This window comes from Hypomesus nipponensis, chromosome 2 (assembly GCF_054491055.1).
Source record: "Hypomesus nipponensis isolate SF chromosome 2, ASM5449105v1, whole genome shotgun sequence".
In the NCBI taxonomy this organism is placed as follows: domain Eukaryota; kingdom Metazoa; phylum Chordata; class Actinopteri; order Osmeriformes; family Osmeridae; genus Hypomesus; species Hypomesus nipponensis.
Genome location: NC_140362.1, coordinates 7,849,782 through 7,874,273, shown reverse-complemented (window position 1 = coordinate 7,874,273; position 24,492 = coordinate 7,849,782). Strand labels below are relative to the sequence as shown.

The window sequence follows — 24,492 nt, the reverse complement described above, 5'->3', positions numbered from 1 at the left end:
TGATGTAATGTTGAATGAACACTACATTTTGTATCGCTTGATGGAAGCTGAGGTGCAAAGAGGGAGAAAATAAGATGGCAATTTGTTGTTTCATTGTCTTCTGCAGGAGCAAATAAATCTAAAAACCCACCCAAAGTTGTGCCTGTTCATACCCTGAACACATCTGTTACAATGGCATAGCGGTGTGTATTAGGGCCTACATATTTTTTTCAATCAAAAATGCTCTGCGCTGATTAGGGGGTACTTGACTGAAAAAATATTTCACAAGGGGTACATCACTGAAAAAAGGTTGAGAACCACTGGCTTAGAGACTTGTTGCTCTTGTGGTTAGTGGTAACTGATTAAATAAAATTTTCGCTGTGATTTTTTATATTTTTTTTATTGTTGCTTGTTTTTCTACAGGTACACTTGCACTTATTGCGGTTGATGTTGTTTAATTGTAACTTGTTTAACTACATGCTCTTATGATTCTTCCCTTTGGCACTTATTTTGGTTGTTCACAATATGTACTTCATGTTTTGGCTACTCGCAATGTTTTTGGGGCTATCTTGTGGTTATTATCAGTGACTTATGCACTTTGTAAAGCTCTTTCTTGGAAGTTGCTTTGGATAAAAGCGTCTGCTAAATGAATAAATGTAAATGTAAAGTAATAGACTGATCATTTAATTGTCAGTGGGCAAACATACAAAGTCAGCAGGGGATCAAATACTTTTTTTCCCTCACTGTATGTTTGTATATATTTTTTGTGTGTCAACTTTTGCTCTGTTTGTTGACATGGTTTTGCTACAGGTCATTAGCATCTACATGGGAATCACAGTGAATTTGGTAGAAGCATGGGAACCTTACAAAGCTGCCAAGACTGCCCTCAACTACACCCTGGACTCAGCCAACATTAGAGAGCAGGTATAATGACAGTTATCAAGTACAGATGTAGTAGTAGACATATTTGATAGGGGCTATAAATACATTTGTCCAGGCTTCCAGTATTGAACATTTGCCATTTGGAAGACATCTTTAGAGCACAAGGTACACAACGGTGACGGTTTGTGACCAAAAAACACACACAAACGCCCCCCCTAAAACACCTCAACGCCCCTCTTTTAAAAGGTTTGCTTCCAGTGCCCCCTGATGTACACTTAACTCCCCCTTGTGGGCGGTTCCGCCCCCAATTAAGAAACGCTGCTGTTGACCCCATTATGTATTTTAATCAAATGTTCGATTAAATATTTAGTATTTTTGTCAAATGTATAACTTTTTAAAAGAAAAAAAATAAAAAATGAGGAGGATGATGCTCCTCTTCCTCCCCTGACGACCCTCCACTGGTACACAAGTACAAAGCTGTAATGAATCTAATATGTGAACTGAGATGTCTCATTTTGCAGTCTATGGGAGTTTATGTAGAAAGTGTGGGGGGGAAAGTTAACCAGAGGTTTAGCTCTTGAGTTTTCTCATTCCATTTGGTTCTAAAGTAACTCTTTAGACAAATTGGTTTCGATATTCATTTATCCTCTCAGCTGTAAAGATTTTACGTTAAAAAAATCCCAGAAATTCTACCCTTTCTAGTTTTATCTTTGTTTTTATGGGATTGATTGTTTTATGTTATACGCCTGTATGCTGCAACCAAATGCCCTCGGGAAATGTATAAAAACAAACTGAACTCTCAACTGGACAGGCATGTCGCTATGCAGCCAACCTGGAAGGTCTGAAGCTCCAGATGCAGCAGCTGCTGAAGGAGGGATTCCTGAGGGAGGAGATCGTCCTGGACAACATCCCCAAACTCCTCAACTGCCTGAGGGACTGCAACGTCGCCATCCGCTGGCTCATGCTCCACACTGCAGAGTCTGGTGAGGTTTCCAACAGAAAGATCTCCCTTCTCCTTCCCCACTAAGAATGTGTCCCTGATTCTTACATAAGCACATTAGGACTGTCACTTAATTAAATGGGAAGATCTGTATAGTGATAGAATAAGTGTGAATAATATAGTGAGATCCCTACCGGAATGAAAATATAGGGGTTCTACTACAAGAGGGTGCTAGTGCTGAAGCAATATGTGACATGCTCTGGTGAAAAGTGGCTGTTGTCAGCCTAGGTCATTTCTCATTTTTTTTTACAGATTGTGAAAGTGCAGATTGAAAGATTTCAAATTATGTGTCATACATTGAAATCTGTAAAAAAAAGTTGAAGACACACGTATCTTAATGTTGGTAAACCTGGAATGCTCTTGCAGAGAAATCCCCTTTGAAAGATTCTAGGGGCCCTATTTTAACTATCTGATCTTGAAAGTATCAAAACGGAAAGCGCAAGTAACTTTGTGGGCGGGACTCCGGCGCTGTTGCTATTATACCGGCAGGATAAATGACTTTGCACCTGGCGCAAATCTAAAATGAGTTGGTCTGAAGTAGTTACATTACTAATAGATGTGGTTTGGGCATAACGTGCAATAAACCAATCAGAGCGTCATCTCACATTCCCTTTAAGAGCAGGCGCGCTTGTTCCATGGCGGGTTGCTATTATAATGGCGGATTTGCCATGCGCTCGCCAGGAGCGGTTCACAGCCGAGGAGACCGACATTCTCGTCAGGGCCGAAAAAGATAGAGAAGTGACATTGTATGGGAAAGGCAGAGCAGTTTACTTATTGCACCAAGTTGCCCACTCACATTTAATTTAAGCAGACGCTTTTATCCAAAGTGACTTCCCAAAGAGAGCTTTACAAAAGTGCATAGGTCACTGATCATAATGAGATAGCCCTAAACATTGCAGGTAACCAAAACATGAAGCATACATTGTGAAAACTAAATAAATCCCAAAGGGAAGAACCACAAGAGCATGTAGTTAAACAAGATCCAATTAATCAACATTAACCTTGACAGTGCAAAGGTGTACCTGTGGAAAAAAAGCAAACAACAAAATGTTTTATTACACAGCAAGGACAATCATACAGTCAGTTACAACTAACCAACAAGAGCAACAAGTCTCTCAATAAGAGTCATTGAGATCCTGGAAAAAACATCAGGTCCAGTCAAACATTCCTATGTGCCGTTGTACTACCGGAACAAGTGTGTCTTGAGCCTTTTCTTGAAGGTGGGGAGACAGTCAGTGTCTCTGATAAAGGTGGGGAGTTGAGTCCACCACTGGGGGGCCAGACAGGAGAAGGGCTTGTGTTGAGACCGGGCGGTCTTGAGCGGTGGGACCACCAAGCGGTTGTCTGAAGAAGACCGTATGTGGCAGGTGGGGGTGTAAGGCCGCAGGAGAGACTTGATGTAGTCGGTTGCAGTCCCATTCACCGCTCGGAAGGTCAGTACCAGGGTCTTGAATCTGACACGGGCCGTGATGGGAAGCCAGTGGAGGGAAATGAGGAATGGGGTAACATGGGAGCGTCTGGGTAGATTGTAGACCAGGTGGGCTGCCGCGTTCTGAATCCTCTGGAGAGGGTGGGTTGCTCATGCTGGGAGACCGGCGAGCAGCGAGTTGCAGTAGTCCAACTTTGGAGAGGACAAGTGCTTTGACTAGCAGCTGGGTGGAATGCTCAGACAGGTATCTCCTGATCTTGACAGGTATTTCCTGACCTTAACATTTTAAATGCGTTAGAACACGTTCATATCGAAGACGAGTTCATTCAGAATCAGCTACATATATTATACATATACTTCCCCTATTTGAAAGACCAGCAGCCGTCTGCAATAAATAAAACTCATCTTGTTGCGCTTATTGAGAACTTTGATCGCTATTTTCCAACAGAGAGGTATGCCCTTCTGAATGATGAAAGGTGGATGCAAAATCCTTTCGAATTTGAGAGTCCTCAGGCTCAACTTGAGTTGACGCTTAGTCCTGCAGAAGAAACCGAGTTGTTGCAGCTCAGCTGCGATTGCACTGACGCTATGGATCTGTGACCTTATCATTCTGGATAAGCATTTCGTCAGAATATCCTGTCCTCAGTAGGGCCAGTATTTCTAATTATATGCTTATTCCTTTCACTACCACGTACAAGTGTGAATTGGGATTTTCTGTGCTCACAAAAATGAAGACAAGCACAGAAACTGACTGAATGCTGCGCCTGAAATCTGTGTTGCGCTCTCCTCCTGCACCACGGACTGAAACGCACTACTGAAACGCAGACAGGCCCAGCTATCCCATTAGCAATGTGTTGTTATGTAGCATGTTTTGTATAATTTGTAATATTTTTGTAATTATTTCATATTTTGTTCCAATATTGCTGGTTCGATTGAATGTTGAAAATGAGAATACATGGGCTATAGTTTTTTTTTTATAGCTGTATGTCCAATTGGGCACTTATTGGATACCTTCTTTAAACATTGCTGGTTCATTTGTTCAGAGAGAAGTGATCACTCAGTCTGAGATAGCTTATTAACAATGGCAGTAGGCATACAAGTTCTGAAATAACAATAAAATAACAGTAAAATATCCTCATTATTGTGCAATAATAGTCAAATCCACCTTTATTTTGTGATTTACAAATAATCTCTATTGGCTTGGGTCGCGAAGGCTTGTGACTTTTAAAATATGGGTCCCCAGAAAAAAAGTTTGGGAAACACTGACTTAAACTATAGATAGTGTATATAATGCCCTTGAGAAAATTGGTGGTACACACACAGATTCCTGGAATTATAGATGGGGCACATTGCCCGCAATGATGTTGGTGACACACAGACTTCTGGAACTATAGATAGGGCAGAGTGCCTTCAATGATGTCTGTGACACACACAGATTTCTGGAATTATAAAGAAATAGATAGATTGCAATGCCCGTGATGCAGCTGGTGATGATTTCTCAGATCACACTTGAAATTCTCTGTCATCTCTGAATGGCTTGTTTTGCAGTCTTGACATCAGTAAACACATTAATTTATGTAACCAAATTCCCTGATATATACTGAAAGTATAACCACTTTATATTGTCGTTCTTTGAAAGCAGTCGATTTAATGTTACGCCAGCAGTCAGCACTATGGCCACAGGGGCGGAGACAGATGTAGTAAACATTTGGGGCTTATCCCCAACCTAGGACCCAGTCAAGCTTTGATGTGATCTTCGATATGATGAAAATGAATGCAGCATGCTATCCAACACTGGCAAAGCTGGCAAAGACCTTAAAAGTCTTTAAAGACTTGCACAAACACACATCGAGAGAGAGACATTTAAGGTGGTTTAGCCTATTCTCATGAATGTACTGGCTTAAAGCACTCAGAACAAAAATGTGTGAAACTATACATGCGTGGACTCTTGTTCCAAGTTCCTGTCCACATTTTTGCCTTCTAATTGCCACAAAGCATCCCAAGAAGAAGACAATGACCGTAAAGGCTTATGTTATGCTGAGCTGTACATTTTGAAACTTTTTGTTCTGAATAGTTTTTGTATTATTATTATTTATTTTAATACATGTCTTAGTTTTGATACTTAGTTAAAATAAATTACTTTCCAATAACTTATGTTTTTTGCATCTCAGAAAATGCTTTCTTTAAAACCCAGAATGTATGGCACTTAAATGCACTTAATTGATTAGTCACCTTTGTCATTGTTCACAGTACAAGTAAAGACAGAGAAACAATGGGTAATAACTACATGTTTATTTTTGATAGAAAATATTGTTGTATGCATTGCAATGATTGCCTACTATCCATTTTTTTTTCTTTAAAAGGAAACCTATTAGTTGTTCATTTTAAGAGACCTGTCTCATTTACTTTTGTATATTTACTATTGCTCTTTAAGCAAAATGACGTATCTGATTAATCAATTACATTTTCAGTGGAATACTCGATAACTAAAATATTTGATAGCGACAGCCCTCTAGTAAACTCTAGTAGTTTGCTTCTGTTATGACATCATGTTCATGACGTCTGTCCTTCTAGTTGTAAATAGGCCACCATATTTTATTTGCACACACTGCTCTACTGCTCATGTGTAATCCGAGTTCCACACTCCCGATGTTACAGGAATAAATAAAAGGACGAATTTCAGAAGAAATGTGAGAATTTCCACTAGTTACACTTGCCTCTCATATTTGCAATAGCCCTACTTGGACCGTGCCCTAACAATCAATTTTGAACAATAAATGTTTTGCTAGGATAACTAGATCTTAGCTTGACGTTTTCATACTCATAATTCTAGTTAGAATATGAGTCTGATAACTCTCCGTTGGGCTGTGAGTATGGGGCGTGTTTCAACCGAACTCGTAAAACAAATGCCTCTTTGCTCAATTGGATAGACCTACATCCAATCAGAGCAACGTAATATGTTGTTTGTTGAATACAAGTTCAACCCAAGCGCTCTTTGGTGACGTGGTTGATTTATTGGTGGCCAAGCCGCGAAGCCACATAAGTGATTCTACCTTTTCTTATTATTGGTGGCCAAGCCGCGAAGCGGCGAAGCCACAAGTGATTCTACCTTTTCTTATTATTGTTGGTGGCCAAGCCGCAAAGCCACAAAAGTGATTCTACCTTTTCTTATCATTAGGATTCCTCCGTCAGGAGGAAACCTATTGTTATTAGGGGCCAAGCAGCGAAGCTGCGAGGCACCTATTGTTATTGTTAGTATTATTATTATTAGGGGCCAAGCAGCGAATACTAACACCTATTGTTAGTATTATTATTATTATTGGTGGCCAAGCCGCGAAGCGATCTTATTATTGGTGGCCAAGCCGCGAAGCGGCACAGTCCCCTCTTTATATTCACAAAGTTTCATGTCTCTCATTGGAGCACTCTAGCGCCACCAACTGGTCAAAGTTGGACTTGTGTTTACACACGTAACTTTTGAACCGTATGACCGATTTGAGGTACCATTGGATTCCCTGGATCAAGACGAGTTCAACACAGCCTATGACGTCAATTTCCGGTTATATCGATTTTCCACCATTTTGAATTTTAAGGAAACACGTTTTTCGCTTCCACTACTTCTATTTTTTTTTCAAATCTTCCCCAGAATTGGCACACATTATCATCAGACCAACCTTCACAGAAGTTATCAAAGGATATTCGATTTTCAAAACCGTTTGTCCGGTACAGCCAATCAAAATCGGCAACAAAGCAACATACAGGAAGTTGGGTCATATCTCTGCTAATCAAAAAATCTAAGAAATCAACACTAAACTTAATATGATGACTCGGAACCCTCTTCTGAGGCTGTCCAATTAATTTGGTGTCATGTGATCACTGGGCGTGGCCGCAGGAAGCAAAAATGTGTTTTGGCCAATAACTGTTGATTTGTTTGCTTTTATTAAGTGATTCCTTTGTCTCATGATATGTTGGGACATCCCGTATGTGATACATGATAACTTGTGATATTAGCCGAATTGATCCGGCCGCCATTTTGAATTCATTTAAAAACGTTTTTTCTTTACTCCTCCTACACATGTTGTCCAATCTTCACCAAATTTGGCAGAGAGTATCTTCAGACCAAGCCTCACAAAGGGTTTCACATGATTTTTTGATTTTCAGAACGGTTTGCCCGGTACAGGCAGTCAAAATGTGCCATTAAGCCAGGCAACAGGAAGTTGGGTCGTATCTCAGCAAATCTTTGGATTCACACCAAACTTGCTGCATGCACTCGGAACCCTGTTCTGAGGATTTCTAAAGTGTTTTATGGGTCATTTGACTGCTTGGCCACCACATTGTTGCTTGCAGCTATATTTGACGTTACTATTGATCATCTATGCATCATCGCATAAAGCCCGCCCTGACAATTTAATTGGTCCGAACAGCTCCTGTTCGGTTAGTTTTTCCGCAACCGAGCTACTCCAGACCCAACTTCGCGACCAAACTTTGTTGCAGGCGGGGCTAAGTTGGGCTGGCAGCCAGGCTAACTGGATCTATCAGACCATTGAATGTTTATGTCCCTTGTGTTTATACTTTTCACTCAAGACAACAACGTGATCATTGTTAGCCGTTATCATTGATCATTGTTAATTGTTAATTAATGTAATGCGGAACTACTGTTAGATACTTGTGTTCTTTAGGAACACCTAGTCTGTAGATCCGCCTTAGCTCTGAAATTGATTGTCGCCGTCACCTGTGTAGCCGAACTGTGCCTGAGTGTGTCAGACATAACTAGCAGCAGCACTAAAGACGAATATGGCGAGTGGTGGCAACACACATGAGCTAGAGGACCCGCCGACTTTGGTTTCCCAGTCACTTAACGCTACTGTAGTACAGGCGAGAGAGTAGTGGATAGGACAAGGACTTGGTGAGGAGGTATTCTATGTACTTAATAAATAAGAGATGCTGTGTTTTCAGTTTTATAACTCTTATTTCGTTTACAAGCTACATACGGAGTCTGGAGATTATGTGGGGTAGGCCTACTTACTGTTTACTACTTAACACACTTCATGCTGTTGCAGCTAGCTCAGGGGAGAGACTGTAGGGAATACAGCCTGAGACATACAAAACAAAAAAATGGCTTTAAGTTCTCAGTGCTCCAGACAGTTTTTTGAGACGGTGCAACATTTTTTACTCGCGCATGTGCGACCTACAAATGTGGAATTTATTGGGTGTGCACAATAAAAGCACATGTTAGCAACAACTCATAGATACAACGATCTGGATAAGAGCGTCTGCTGAATAAATGACGTTGCACGTTCTAGTAAGAAAGCGATATCAGCGAGTCCTCAGCATTAGTACCGCAGCTAAAAGTCTAGTAAAGTTAGGCTATTTTTCGCTATACCTAGACTACAAACATATCTTAATACTAGTGTTGTCAGTTTAACGCGTTATTAACGCGTTAAACTGACATGCATGTTAATGCAAACCCAAATTAACGGCGTCAATTTTTTTATCGTGCGATTAACGCTCTTTTTGGCCTAGCAAACTTTGTAGTTTTTTTTCACATGCTGTTGCAACAACTACCAACGTTAGAAAAACTACAACGCCACACCGGATCGAGCTAGACCGGAAACAAAACAACAGGCACGCCACACACACTTGTTTGGCTTGCGAGCCGGGTTAAGAGTAGTAGCAGAGCCCGTTTACGGATATTAGACATTCTCTGGTAGTAGGCGAACTTTACGTTTTGAGTGGATGGCGAGCGCGAGACGCCGAAATGGATGCCAGTAAGATTCTGAATGGAAAGTGTACTTTACTTACATGGAAAAGTTGCCAAATGGTTCCATTGACAAGACCAAAGTGATTTGTGTGTTTTGTCGTTATCATCGCAGCACGTCCAGTCTAAAATACCACTTGATGGCCAAGCACACAGCTGATGCGAAATCTCCGCCCCCTCGTCAAAGCCAGGCGATTGCAATGTTGTTTTCAATAAAAAAAATATTTGCACCAAGCAATCCGAACCACTTTTCCATGTTGATAAGAGCATTACAATTTGAATGAATAATTATTGATTAATAATTATAATTGTGATTAATTGCGAGTTAACTATGACATTAATGCGATTAATCGCGATTAAATATTTTAATCATTTGACAGCACTACTTAATACTTATTCAGCACTAGCGTTGCTGCTACTGTATCCCTGCCTGTGTTTGCGCTATTGCTCAGCAAGTAGGCTATCGTGTCATAGTGTAGTAGGACTGATGATCGACAAGCGCATCATACATTTAAGACATTTAGCTAAGACTTGCATGTACAGTAGTTAGTCTGGAGCCCTGCGTCTGCATTTTTGTTTAGCTTTTCCCTCCCTTGTACCGAACTCGTACCGAACTGTGATGTCTGAACCGCGGTATGAACCAAACCGTGACTTCAGTGAACCGTTCCACCCCTAGTATTTAGTTATCCTAAACATTTTGTTTATTATATTGGATGACTTACTCAGCACTAACTTTTGTAATATGCAAGAAAAAGAACTGTAATAAAATAAATAAAAAACACTTCAGGCTCTTAGCGGAAAATACGGAATGCCGACAACAGCCCCTTTTCACCAGAGCGTGTCACATATTTAGATATTTAGGGGGTTAATATGGTTATTTAAAGTATTATGAAAGCAGAACTTTCTCCATCATGAAAGTGTCTGACATTTATTTTTATTTGTTTCATGTAGCCTATGACCTGAACAACAAGCGCATGCGCCAGATCAAAGACCAGGTGATCAACGATTCCAAGTACAACCCCAAGATCCTCTTCCAGCTTCTGCTGGACACAGCCCAGTTTGAGTTCACCCTGAAAGAGGTCTGTCTCATGAAGACGCTGTATGACATACCTGTGCATCTACAGTATTGTGCTTAAGTATTATTTAACCAGTATATATTTAACATTTCTGTATATGGGTTCAATATATAGGAATTTAAATTTATGTTGGGGGGGTCCAGGTATATGTGTGTACACGCAGGTAGGTACACACACACATAGAGCAACAAACTAGACTTTGAAAGTGATTGTTGGTCCACATTGAAACACATGACCATTTGCTGCCGTGCTCCCTAGATGTTCAAACAGATGCTGACTGAGAAGCAGATCAAGTGGGAAAGCTACAAGACTGAAGGTTCTGAGAGGATGACTGAGCTGGCAGAGGTCTTCTCTGGAGTGAAGCCCCTTACCCGGGTAGAGAAAAATGGTAAGACCCATTCACGTCGCAATTTCAATGAAAAAACAACTATGCATTGAGCTACACCACATTGAGCTACACCACATTGATACCAAGGGTTAGAGTGTCATTAAAGGTTGTGTAGATATAAAGTTGAAGATGTTTAGCCACGCACACTATTACTTTAAAACCAAAGTACAAAAATATACATTATTTGACGGCGTGCTATATAGTAAGATACATTATCTTACAACATACAGTTGTAGGGTCAGATGGCTAAGCGGTCAGGGAGTCGGGATATTAATCAGAAGGTTGCCGGTTTGATTCCCGGTTGTGCGAAATGTAATGCTCAACACTAGTGATGGGAAGTTTGGATCCTTTTACAGACTCAGTTCTTTGATCTTTGATTCATTCATTCTTTCATTCATTAAAAGGAACAAATCTTTTTTGAGTCATTTGTTCATTTCAACGGGGGGGGGGTAATTATTGTAATACTGTAATTATTACTTGTGATCGAATATCATTCACGTCTTACTAAACCCAGTCACGCGAAAGTGAACGAGGTAAACAAATCAATTTCTGTTTCCTCTTCTGAGCCTATGCAGGTCACATGAAAAATGATCCAAAGATCCTTATCCAAAAACCCAGTCAAAAGGAACAAATCATTTCTGTTTTATCTAGCTACTAGTACTGAGCCTATGCAGGTCACGTGAAAAAGGATCCAAAGACTCGTACCCGGCAGATGAACAAATCGTTCACCTCCCGACCGTGTCTTCAGATCAATGTTTCGTTCCTCTGCCAACCGAGTCCTTGTATCAATGATACGAGACAGACTGACTGTCTCCCCACCTTCAAGAAAAGGCTCAAGACGCACTTGTTCCGGGAGTACAACGGCACTTAAGACAGAAATAAACGAATATATATATTAATGAATGCACAATTGTCAATCAATAGTTACATATAATTTACATGTATGTATTGATTGATTGATTGATTGATTGAATGAATCATTCATTCATTTGTATATTCATTTATTTATTCATTTATTCGTTCATTCATTGTTCCCAATATGATGATGAGAGGAGGCCAGTAGGCGTGGAAACTGACATTCAGACATTGCAATCAATCCAGAGCCATAGATTCAATCTCGCTAACGCCTGGGACACACTGGCTGCGAAGCGCCCTGAAGCGCCACAACCTGCAACAAATGGTGCGATGCTGTTCACGCTAGATGTGCATCTCTCCACGCCGGTCACCAAGCCTTTCACCTTCTCTGAGCTTTCCTTTTATACATGTAAAGCTGACATGGGACATAAACATGGCATAGGCTACAGGCTATTTAGGCAACTTGTTGCTCCAACAACCATCGCAACAGCATCCCATTCCCAACATAACGTGGCAATGTTTGGCTTTTATTGCCGTAGTAAAATATGTGCTGTGGGGCATACAACTCCCTGTAGGACTAAGCTACATTTCATCTTCGATGATTAACTTTGTGTCGTCAATTTTCACAAATTTCTCTTCTGCTTGATGACAGATGGCAGATTGTTTATCTCGCTCTTACACACAGGACAAATATGTTGGTTTGACAATCAACAATCAGGATTTTTTTTTATGTTTACAATTTGAGAATTGATCGGATATCGTTTTTAACGCATGGTTGGCCGGTCAGCGTAGTGAAGTTTGGTGCTAAGTGATAGCCCACAACTAACGTAGTCAAATCTTTATAACATGTTTGTTTATCCAAATATCATATATGGTGAATTAAATCTTTGTTTTCAATGAGGTCGGCCAGCCTGGCCATGTAGCCTATGTTGTCCATGACAGCAAGGATGGATGTAAGGCTACATAATCGAATACAAAAAATTGTAAATTATAAGGTAATATTGATTGACAATTGTGCATTAATTAATACATCTATTAATTTATTTAGTCTAAATGCATGGATGTGGACATTTATTTATTCATTCATTCATTCATTTGTAAATATGGCAGGTTTGGTCCTACATACTCCCCATTCACGGCCACGAGAAAATGAACAATTCTGTCTTTGAGAGGACTCGTTACTCCCGAGTCCTTCCAAGGATTTGTTCAAAATGAACGAATCATTCACGAACGACACATCACTACTCGACACTTGAACGGGGGCTTATTACTTAAAAGAGGAATTATTTCTACTGTGTCGTTTACACTATCAGGGCTTGGAAATACAGAGACTTGCAAATGGCTTGTAGAATATAACATTTCATAATTATTTCAGTAAATCAAACAGCTGCAAGACCCAGTGAAATGTTATACAGCTAGCAACCTATGGCTAGCATCGCTAACGACATTGGCTAATTAAACTTTGGTCGTGTAACCTTTGTAGGTTCGTTTTAGATATAATTGTATATGGTCGTGTGGACAATAAGACACTGACGCGGTCTCTTTTCACAACTTGTATTTTCCCACGCTCTTCTTGACATCGCCCTTCAAACAGCCCTTACGGACTTCACGTAATGCCCACATCAGCATCATGCCTACGGTAACTCCCGATGAACATAGAAACCCTTACAAAAAGTATTTTGTAAGTATACTTAGTATAAAAAAGTATACTATTATTATGGTACTTAAAGTATACTAGCCATGTACTTATTTATATACTATTTTTGTACTAAGTAAACTGAATTGGCCCACTTTTTAGGTCATTTAGTACACTTTAAAGTAAACATAGTGTATTAGAAGTTTACTTTTGAATTCCCAGTACCCTGTGTTGTGCACTTCCCAAGGACACAACGTCATTTTGTACAGCCGGGAATCGAACCAGTGACCTTCTGATTACGAGCCCGATTCCTTATCCGCTCAGCCATCTGACTCCCTAGCTATCTGACTCCCCATCAGTTCATGAAGTATACTTCCTAAAGTACTTAAAAATATACCTTGGAATACTCTAACTTGTGTAGTGCACTTATAGTTCATGAGGTATACGTCATTAAGTACCTCAAAGTATACTTTGCAATACTTTCAAGTGTACTTTAAATTATTGTAAGTACTTCAAGAAGTAAACTTAAAAATGTAAATTTAATTTTTTAACAAGCTATTTTCAGCGTATGCATTAATGTTGCAGGGATCCAGCTCTTATAAAATGTAACAGTCATTTAACTCATGGTTACAATGGTAAATCAGCACAACAATGACAATTACCACGCAACAAAACACTACATTCTAAGCAGACACATTTAAAAAAACGAAATTGATGAAGTTACATTTGTTTTTGAACAAACGGCAAACTTATCAGCAAATTTTAACACTATTTACCGCCTTGCATCATGGGAATTGACCAGCCAGTGAGCCACGCTATCTTCATTTTTTCACTTCTTTATTTCATTCTTCAGTCAGTTTGACAGTATAACCTTCAAATGCATAATGCTACTTTTCCGTTGACTTCTTTCTCAAGTAGCTTTTTCGTTTTTTTCTATTAATACTCCAATTTATAATTATTAGTATGGGAGTCAGTAAGTACAGGCCCTGTACTTACTGTAAGTTGCTCTGGATAAGAGTGTCTGCTAAATGACTAAAACATTAAAAATGTAAATGTAGTACAAGAGTATAGGGCTTCAAAATGTTTTGGCAGTAATTAAGGTTACAGCTTCTAAAAACATTCTATGTGCAATGCATTATAGATTTTCCTGGACATGAATAATTAGAATATACAAGATGGATCTAAGAAATGTAACCTGTAATGTACTTTAAAAGTATTTTGATTGTTTTTAAGTTGTTTTAAGTTGTAAGCTGTATAATAATAGAAAACGTACATCCTACTCCAGAAGAAATGTTTACCATTTTCTGTTTCTAAGCATACTTCTTAAAAGTATATCAAAAGTGAACTATTTTCTAAGTATACTTAAAAGTATGTCAAAGGTGAACTATTTCCTAGTCATACTTCTTTAAAAGTATATCAAAAGTGAACTAAAAGTGTACTATCATATTTCAGTATACTTATAGTATACTTTAATAAACTTATTTTTTGTAAGGGAAGGTCGATTTTGTAAGCTAGCTAAACTTATACTATATCTAAAACAATTTTGTAGACATAACAATGGATTTTGCCACTAGATGAGTGACTTGGCTTTATTTCTGGACATACTATCCACAACCGAATTGTGTTACACAATGCTGTAAGATCGCCTATACTCGTGCATTGCTTGGTACTGCAGTGCACTGACATTTGTCATTTTATGTATTGGGCTATGTTTAACTATTTCTCCAATCTGCAGATTGATAATACAACCAGAACTCAATTGAACATAGTCTTTCCGTTAGTTCAAGTTTATTATCATATACTCATAAACAGCATTTATCAGTAATTAAATTATTTGTGTTCAATGTCCGTTCAACTTGGAGAATAAATAATTTAAATACTAGAGAATGGAGAAAAAGGGTATAAAAAATTAATTTAAAAAATGTAGTGCAAAAAGATATTTCAAGGATAGTTCGGCATCCTTATGGCATGTGGGTAAAAACTATCCGTGTATCTGCTGGTACGGGACCTTACGCTATTGTATCGCCTTCCAGAAGGCAAGAGGGACAAAAGACTGTGGCAAGGATGACTAGGGTCAGAAATGATCCGCTTGGCCTTTCTCCTGAAGTGCTGGCTGTAAAGGTCCTGAATGGATGGTAATGCAGTCCTTGTAATACGCTGTGCAGATTTGACCACTCTTTGTAGTGTATTCCTGTCCTGGGCAGTGCTGTTGCCAAACCATGTTGTAATGCCACCAGTCAGTATGCTCTCAATGGTGCCGCTGTAAAAATTGGTCAGTATAGTGCAGTCCAAGCCTCTGTTTTGCTGTCCTTGTAACCACACCAATATTGTGTGTTCAGCTTAGATCCTCGCTGATGTTGATACCAAGAAATCTGAAACTTTTGACTCTCTCCGCAGCTGTGTCCTTGATGTGAAATGGGTGCATGTTATCCCTGCAGTCGCCTGTAGCCCACTATCAACTCCATGATTTTTGCTACATTGAGCAGCAGGCTGTTATCCTGACACCAGGATGTTATGTTGCCACCTCTGCTCTGTAGGCAGACTCACCATTCTTGATGCAACTGAAAATGGTGGTTTAATCAGCAAACATAATTATGGTGTTGGAGCTGTTAGTGGCTGCACAATCATAGGTGAACAGGGAGTACAACAGTGGGCTTAACACACAACCGTTTGGGGCACCAGTGCTGAGTGTTAGACTGGTTAAGGTGATGTTACCTAGCCGTACTGCCTGTGGCCTGTCTGTCAGGAAATTTAATATCCTGCTGCATATGGAGGGACTGATGTTCAGGTTCTGTAGTTTCATGATGAACCTGGATTGTACTATAGTGTTAAAGGCGGAGCAGAAGTCGATGAAGAACATCCGCACGTACCTGTTGTTCTGATCTAGTGTGAGAGGCAGATTAAAACCCTTCAACAAATATGTAATTAAATTAAACAGTTTGGTCCGGATTTGAGCATTGGCGAAACTGAAGGTGTCAGAATAAATACAAAACATGCTTCAATATTGTCGTGTGAGTCTAGCCAATCATGAAATAGCAATGTCGTCATTAGAACCTGTGTAGTTGCTGCTGAGAAAATGCGCTCGGCTACACAGCCGGCTGTTCTTGAATCGATCTCACGGTACTTTGATGGATACGTCACAGTGACCTAGCCTCAATGCTGTCTCAAGTCGGACAAAAAGTCTAACCAGAATTCACTACTTCAAGTCAGTCCGCTGGAGCCGGCTGCAGCCCTGCTTCAAGTCGAACACATCTTTTGCTCTTGGTACCCAGAATGCCCCGCGTCAAGCTGAAAAGCTATGAAGTTAAGGGCATTAGCTTAGTTAGATAAGCATTGTTTGGAGTTCTATTGTTGTGTTCTTTCTGTTTTGATATGTATAATGCTATGGTCTGTAGTTTAGATCATTTGAGTGTTCACCCTGACCCGGAATTTTGTCTAGATAGATGGCTATCCAAGCTGTCCTATGGAAAAGTGCGTCTGGGGAAATGAACAGTCGTGAGCAATGTTCCTCTAAATGCTAGCCAGCGCTACGGTATCGCTGCTACCGATTTAAGTGCGGCCTATATTTCGATTTACAAACACAAAGTTCCCATTCTGCTGGGGTGCGGCTTATAGAAAATGCGGCTTATTTTCAGAAAAATACGGTACTCAAAATACAAGTACCGATAATATAGTAAGCAGCATTTCGTGCAATATAGTAAGCAGCATTTTGTTAACAAAAGTTTATGAATCATACATTTTGGTGAAAGTGAACTGAACGTACTGTATTACTGCCTGATGAATGATACTGTGAACGCGTTCATTCTGGTGTCTGTGAACTCTATTTAATTTTGTTCAATAAGGTGCCAGCTTTCTAGACACTTCTAAGCAAAAAAACGGTAACAGTCCTGCCAAATAATCAAGTGGAATGTTGCACTTTCAAGTTCAACCTTAATTTTCTACTTCAGCCAGCAAAAAGTGTTAAAGCAACAAATGGGGGAGGGCAGTCCCTTCAATGCCAATGTAAATCCTGGTTAAGGCAGGAGGACTCAGTATAGTATTTACTTGATACTTTATTCACACGGTACAACACATCATTGTAACATTTGATTTGGCATTATGGTTCTGCTTGCATCGGCTCCCTGCCACACCCAACGGAGACACCGTCTCGACCTCCGAGCAGAGAGCAGCGAAGCATTCCCCCAATACAAAACCACATGCCAGACGAGACAATGCATGAGACTGCTGTGTGTATGTGTTGCCCCTGTTGTGCTAGAAGTCGAACTAGCTGAGCGTCGTGTTAGCCATACTTACCCTCAGCATCGTATCTCAGAGAAGACTGTGCCCCTGCAGCATCTATAGTGAATGAATTGAAATTGAACGAACGTGATTACTGACTGAGGAAGCCAGCCATGACTACCCAACTGAGGCACGGCCTTGACATCCCAACTGAGGCACGGCCTCGACATCCCAACTGAGGCACGGCCTCAACATCCCAACTGAGGCACGGCCTCGACATCCCAACTGAGGCACGGCCTCGACTACCCAACTGAGGCACGGCCTCGACTGTCACCTGTCGCTCCACATGCTGCTGCATACCCACGCCCGGCCAGCCACCAGACAAAACATTTCTTATTAAGCATTTGAACACCTAAACATGGAGTGAGTGACTACATAGCCTGAATACAAGAACGAGAAGAGTGAACGTTATTAGAGGTTGGAAGAGTGAAAGCCATCCTCCTGGCCTTCCAGACATCCCTGCATTCAGTCTGATGTAACAATGAACCGTTGCAGATGACCAACGACCCATACTTACAGCATAGATGACGAGACCACTTGAGACGCCGACGTAGCCGCTCCGATTCCAACAAGTGCGCCGTGTAGCTAAAGTTTACGATCCAGACCACAGCGCTGGCACAGGATTCCAAGCCGGCCGGTGAATCAGTAGCCGTCATGGCTTCCCGGCATTGGCAACGAACGGGGGCTCGCTCATTACCGTTGATGAACGCCAATGGAGGTATTTCACCATAGAAGAGAGGAAACAGAAAGAGGAAACAGAAAGAGGAGTTAATCTGTGACATCATGACATGAATAGGCTACCCGCACTTGCCCCGTTTAGAACCACCGTGGACATGTGCGAGTCTATGCCTCGACATCCCACCGGAGGCGTTGCCTCGACAAACCAATTGAGGCACTGCCTCGATGTCCCAACGGAAGTGTTGCCTCGACATACCAACTTTGGCACTGCCTCGACATACCAACTGAGGCACTGCCTCGACATACCAACTGAGGCACTGCCTCGACATACCAACTGAGGCACTGCCACGACATACCAACTGAGGCACTGCCACGACATACCAACTGGGGCACTGCCACGACATACCAACTGAGGCACTGCCACGACATACCAACTGAGGCACTGCCTCGACATACCACCTGATGCGTTGCCTCAAACCACTTGAGGCACTGCTTCGATGTCCCAACTTTGGCGGTCACTGCGTCACCTGACATGCACGCGCTCCTGGCCAGCCACATGACAAAACTTTCATTTGTGAATATTAAGCAGGCAATGCATGACATGAAGTGAACATTATGTTTGGAGGTAGGGAGGGTAGATGCCATCTCCTCTGCCTTCCATCACATGACTGCATTCGCGCTAATGTAACATTGAACTGTTGCAGATCAACGACCCAACACTGAGCAGTGAGCCGAGACCACTTGAGATTCCAACGTTGTTTAGGGTCCGGACCACAGCGCCGGCACAGGATTCCAAGCCTCCCGGTGACAGTTATGTAGTCATGTTTCCCCGGCATATGTGACAAACAGGGCCTCGCTCATTGCGGTCGATGAATGCATACAGCGGAGGTGTTGCACCATGTAAAAGACGGGACAGAAACCGGAGTTAATATGCCATGTAACAAGTGTACCCGCACCAGCTTCACACTAGTACTATGTTAAGTATGCGTGTGTCTATGGTTAAGTCGCCAGGGTGAGAATGTGCAAAGGTCAAGGTTGGAATGTGATATCACTTACGTTGTCTACCAACCTGGGAAGAAAATGCTGCCCACAAACATTGTCCGTGATGCACATCCAGCTTGTAAGACGTCTCACTACTGTTAATCTAATGCCCTTAATTGTTACTGTGTCTTCATTATCACAAGACACAACAATGTCTCTTCCTGCACCATATTACATTTTGCATTTAGTCATTTAACAGACACTCTTGTCACAGTTACAGGGAACCCTTGTATCTTATCACATCATATTAAGCTTAGCCCACATCAGAGAGCTACAGGGATAGGATACAAATTCACATTCAAGTCTTTAGGACGGATGTGCAACACCAGGTCAGACTGGGCCCTGAATTCTCAGGACAAGAAAACGCAAGCAACCTGGCATAACGTGAGTACACACAGAACATAGATTGCATCTTAACTATGGGTGTCACAATACCAAAAATTCTGTAGTCGTTGCCGATACCAGTAAAATAACACAATTCTCGATGCCAATTTCGATAGCATGGTAAAAAAAATTATTTTCTAAGATTCCATGTACTTGAACTTCAAACATAAACTTATTTATAAAAATATTTGGAAAAATAGCTAAATGTTATAAGACATACAAAACATGTGCAACAGAGCATAGCACAACATAATACAGTGCAATTAAGCCATTCAGCTAACAAGATGAACATGAGTTTACCTTCTAACCAAGGTAGGCTATACGCTAAGTTAAAATGACAGCATAGCTAACCTAAACTATGTACATAACATAAGCCATTGTAACTGTAGTGCCCACCATTTCAAACATTGTGTAACGTATATGACAGATTAAAAAACAGAAAGTGCATTCTTTGGATGTATTCAGAACTTTGCCGCGACCACAACGAACATTGATTTATTTGGTCTAATGCCAGTTGCTAGCATCGTTGCTGCGCCTCATCTGGAACGGCTCACCTTGAATTCTTTAAACGAATCCGGATGACGATCTTTCAGTTGCTTAGCTAGATTGGTATTACCTCCCTTGATTTGAAGAACACGCATCTTCTGCATAGTGGCTCCTGCGGATTAATTATAACGCCACGGTCATCTGCCTCAAACGCAAAGTATGCCATTTCCAACCACAACTTTGTTTGCCTATGTTGTAAACAAGTCGAGATGGGGCGATCGCTGCAGTTGCCATCTTGGTTTTCTGAATGTAAACGTTGACTGGAACACTCCTGAATACTGCCCCCATCAGTTTCAGAAGAGGCACAGCACCGATGCTAAAAACTGGCATCGGCGCTTACGGTGCTTCAAAAAAATGGGCATCGTCGGTGTTTCGTTATTTTAGCATCGAAAGGTATCGGTTCTCGTGACATCCCTAATCTTAACTAAGCTAAATAGTTAAACCTCCTGAACAGATAATATCCAATACAATATACTGGACCTCTAATACGCCTAGTACAACCTATACCAACCTTATACACCTAAGAATAATATAATACACATACTACCCCTACTACCCTATGACAAGTGGGGTACAAATAGTGGGATACAGTCGAACAGTGCTGTGACTTGCAAGCGCCCGCCGAACTCCATTCCAACGAGCCACGAGCCCTTCATTTGCATCCAATCCCCAACACAATGCACCGATAGGAGCTAACGTTTCTGTACACCCCGGCAGTACAGAAACGACACTGTTCAAATGCCCGCAGAGCACGGCCCAATCGCAATCGGATTGCAGCCCTCAGACAACGTAATTGTGCAGCAGCCCGCAGCCGATTCAGCCACGGCCACAGACGGGAACGACGACCGACCGTAAGACAATGCGCATGCGAAATTAAGACGCCCGAGCAACGACAAATGAAACTCACCGAGCCGGTGCGAGACGAAAATCGAACACAAATCGGCCGGCAGATGCAGCAAGAATGTACCCTGCACCCGTCCAGCTGACCTACGCAGAAGTCGGACGGAATGTCGAAATGCGCACCCGCTACAACGCTGAAGCCATAAGAGCATGAAGACATCCGCGATCGCCGTTTAATCCCGACAGGTGCCACTGCGACTGTTTAGGGCATACCTGACGCGTCGGCGAGACAGCCTGTCAGAGCCATGCAGCGCCCACGCCTGCCTGGCGATTGACTGATATCGACCGATATTGCCGAAACAGACAGGATCAGGCAGATCAAGCAAAATGCCAGGCCCTGTAACCCTGTCAGACACCCCAGATCAGACGATTCCTTAAAGACTCTAGGGACGCTCAGCTTCCCCTAAATGTAAAATTACGGTTAGATATGTACTGTTGTGTTAACATTTGAAATGAGTTAGACACGTTCATCTCGAAGATGAGTTTGTTCGGAATCAGCTACGTACGGTAGCAGGTCGACTGACTGATTCCGTCTCATACATTCCTGTAGCGTCACAGTGCATTCCCCTGTTGAAGCCCAGCTTCAATTACTTCGATGGGGCTGCTTCCACAGTTCTTCGAACTCTACAGTCATTTCATTGAATAATGCTGCGATCATACAATTACACCACATCCCTCGTTTCAGTTTACCTAATTCCCACATTCCCTTTCAGTTAATGTTTCTTCGTTAGCTCGTTCGTTCATGTATTCATTCATTAAGTGAGCCAGGCTATTGTCGTAGGGCTGAACTAGCTAAATAAATGAATACGTAGGATACAGGCTGAAAATTAGCTTCCCCTATTCGAAACCCAGCAGCCGCCACTGCCTCAGAAATGTACTGGTAGCTGTGCCACCGACTAAAGGAAACGCTGGATCCTTGCTAGCCCTAGCGACACGTCGGGCCCCTGAGAAGACATTTGCAGTAGCACACACTAGTGACATTGAGCAGACATTACCCAACCGGGAAGTTTGATCTGGTTTTATGATAAAAACCCTTGCATTGCATTGACATTCATTAATGTAGTAGACACTTATCCAAAGCGACTTCCAAGAGAGATTTAGTGCTAGGTCAAGACCATAACAACGAGACATCCCCAAAACAAACGACGCACAGGCCGAGGGCACAGCCCAGTAGACCAAGGGAAACGCCCGCACCAGAACACGCCAACCGAGCCCAGCAATGCGCAACTAACCACTCCAGATCCAACACGGACCAGTCCAGTGTCGATGACCACATAGACATGCAGGTTAGATCCTGCGAAAAACGCTGTGCTACATGCAGACAGACATAACCCACGTTGTCCCGCCGAATCACGGCCAGTTGGCTACATACTCACATTAGACCAAGTGTTCCCAAAGATTCAGCCCCACACAGCGGAATCCACCAAATAACGACCTTACCCGATGACACACTCCGTTCACGCCACCCAGGAACCAGATCAATCGGACACAGCATTTGACCCAAGAAACAGCAGATTAAACAGAAAGCACCCTGTGTCGCACTAGCAAAGCAGAGTGCAGCGATATCCTGATTAAATAGCCCGCCCTGCTAAGAAGGTGTGCCCCTACTGCGTGATATGACGCGCTGCTAATGAGCTGCTATGTCTCGCGTCCCCCTGCATGAACCAGCTCCGCTTGTTTTCATAAGGATAAAAAATTGAATATGAGGTTGAAATCTGACACATAGTTTCAGTGTTAAACTAATAATAAAATAATAGCTGTCTGTGGTTCTATATGGGCTGTGGAAATAATTTAGAAAATTATAGCTCATAACATATTGAAAAAAAGAACTGAACTAGTTCATTTTTTGGAGCTGTGAACTTAGTTCAACATTTTGAACTATGAACTGAACTAGTTAATGTAGAAAGTGAACTTTCCCAACATTGGTAAGCAGTTGGGCAAGCATGCTCAGACTTGTACACCTCCAACTATGATGTTCCTGAGCCTCCAATTATGGCTTGCCGTAGCCAAGCCTGTCCCATGGTCTGACAGTAGGAACTCAATCGCTTTTGGAGTTCACTGAGGATTGTGGTGGCCATTTGAATTTCCTTTCTTTTGACTTAACTCACCACATAATCTTTTTTAAAATTTTTATCATAAGTTCTTGCTGTGTTCCATAGAGAACCTCCAGGCATGGTTCAGAGAAATTTCAAAGCAGATAGAGTCTCTGAACTATGAAGACTCCACTGCTGCAGGGAGGAAGACGGTACAGCTCATCCAGGCCCTGGTCGAAGTAAGAACTATAGCTTTTTACGCTCTCTACTTCTCTATGCTGTGTTATAATACAATAGTACTATAATGTAATTTTCCTTACATTCAGGTCCAGGAGTTCCACCAGCTTGAGTCCAACCTGCAGGTGTGCCAGTTCCTGGCTGACACCAGAAAGTTCCTGCACCAGATGATTCGCACCATCAACATCAAGGAAGAGGTCCTGATCACCATGCAGATAGTAGGAGACCTGTCCTATGCCTGGCAGATCATAGACAGGTAGGGGTTGTACCAGACCTGGTTTACAAATTGTATGTAGACATTGTTGGGAAGCATCATAGTTTGTTGTGTTCATCCATCCATCATCTTCTGCTTCTCCGGGGCTGGGTCGTGGAGGCAGCAATTTAAGCAGGGTATTCCAGACATCCATATCCCCTGCAAAACTTTTCAGCTCTTCCTGGGGGATACCAAGGCATTCCCAGGCCAGCTGATATATAATCTCTCCATGCTCCTTCCTCCCATCACTTGTGAACAATATCCAACATTCCCAATCCTGATAGGGTCCAACACATATGTCTGTAGGTCTGATAATATGACATCAAAGTCAATCATCGATCTTTGGCCTAAAGTCTTTTGGTACCAAGTACACTTATGAACACCCTTATGCTCAAACATGGTGTTTGTTATGGCCAATCCATGACAAGCACAGAAGTCCAGTGGCAACATTCAGGTTCAGATCCTGCAGGCCGTTCCTCCTAGTCACCCCCCTCCAGCTTTCTCCATCATTGCCCACATGAGCATTGAAGTCTACCAGCATAATTATGAGTCCCCAGATGGAACCCCTTCTAGGAAACTCCAAGGCGGCCGAGTACTCTGACCTGTGGTTCAGTGCATAAGCACACGACAGTCAGTTTTGCCCCCAGCATCTTGCAGCCGCATAGATGCAACCTTCACTGGGGAGAACTCTAACATAGTGGCGTTCAGCCAGGGGCTTGTGAGTATTCCCTCACCCGCCCTGCACCTTTCCCTGGGCATCTCCGGAAAAGAATAGTCCAGCCCCTCTCTAGTACTCTAGGGCAGGGCTCCAGACTAACTTTTTTTTACTAGGAGCACAGTAGCCCCTGACTGAAAATGTTAGGAGTGCAAGCAAAAAATTTAGGGGCGCACCTTATATTGACCTGCAATGCATTAATTAATGTAATGAGAGAGGGTACAAATCAGTGGCAATTTTAGACCCTTTTTAGGAGTGCTCAAGCACCCCTAAATTTAATCTCTAAAAATAATAATATATTTGTTTATATTGTTTATTATAAATTGATGCTGGTAGTTCATGAAGAATGGGACATCCTTAGTTTTTTAATTCATTCAATATTTTGCATAATAATACATAAATGTATTAATTGTTATCCAGTGAAATT

The 24,492-nt window shown here is 41.8% G+C and overlaps 1 protein-coding gene across 3 annotated transcripts in view; it reads left to right on the top strand.

The window, feature by feature from the left end:
* Nucleotides 1-24,492, top strand: part of washc5 (WASH complex subunit 5) — a 93,295-nt gene that overhangs the window by 24,870 nt on the left and 43,933 nt on the right. For all 3 annotated transcript variants that reach the window (XM_084704079.1, XM_084704071.1, XM_084704088.1), the window contains exons 8-13: nucleotides 790-903; nucleotides 1,673-1,844; nucleotides 9,997-10,124; nucleotides 10,380-10,509; nucleotides 22,987-23,099; nucleotides 23,187-23,353. In XM_084704079.1, coding sequence (XP_084560205.1) covers nucleotides 790-903; nucleotides 1,673-1,844; nucleotides 9,997-10,124; nucleotides 10,380-10,509; nucleotides 22,987-23,099; nucleotides 23,187-23,353 — 824 coding nt within the window. The remainder of the gene's footprint in view (nucleotides 1-789; nucleotides 904-1,672; nucleotides 1,845-9,996; nucleotides 10,125-10,379; nucleotides 10,510-22,986; nucleotides 23,100-23,186; nucleotides 23,354-24,492) is intronic.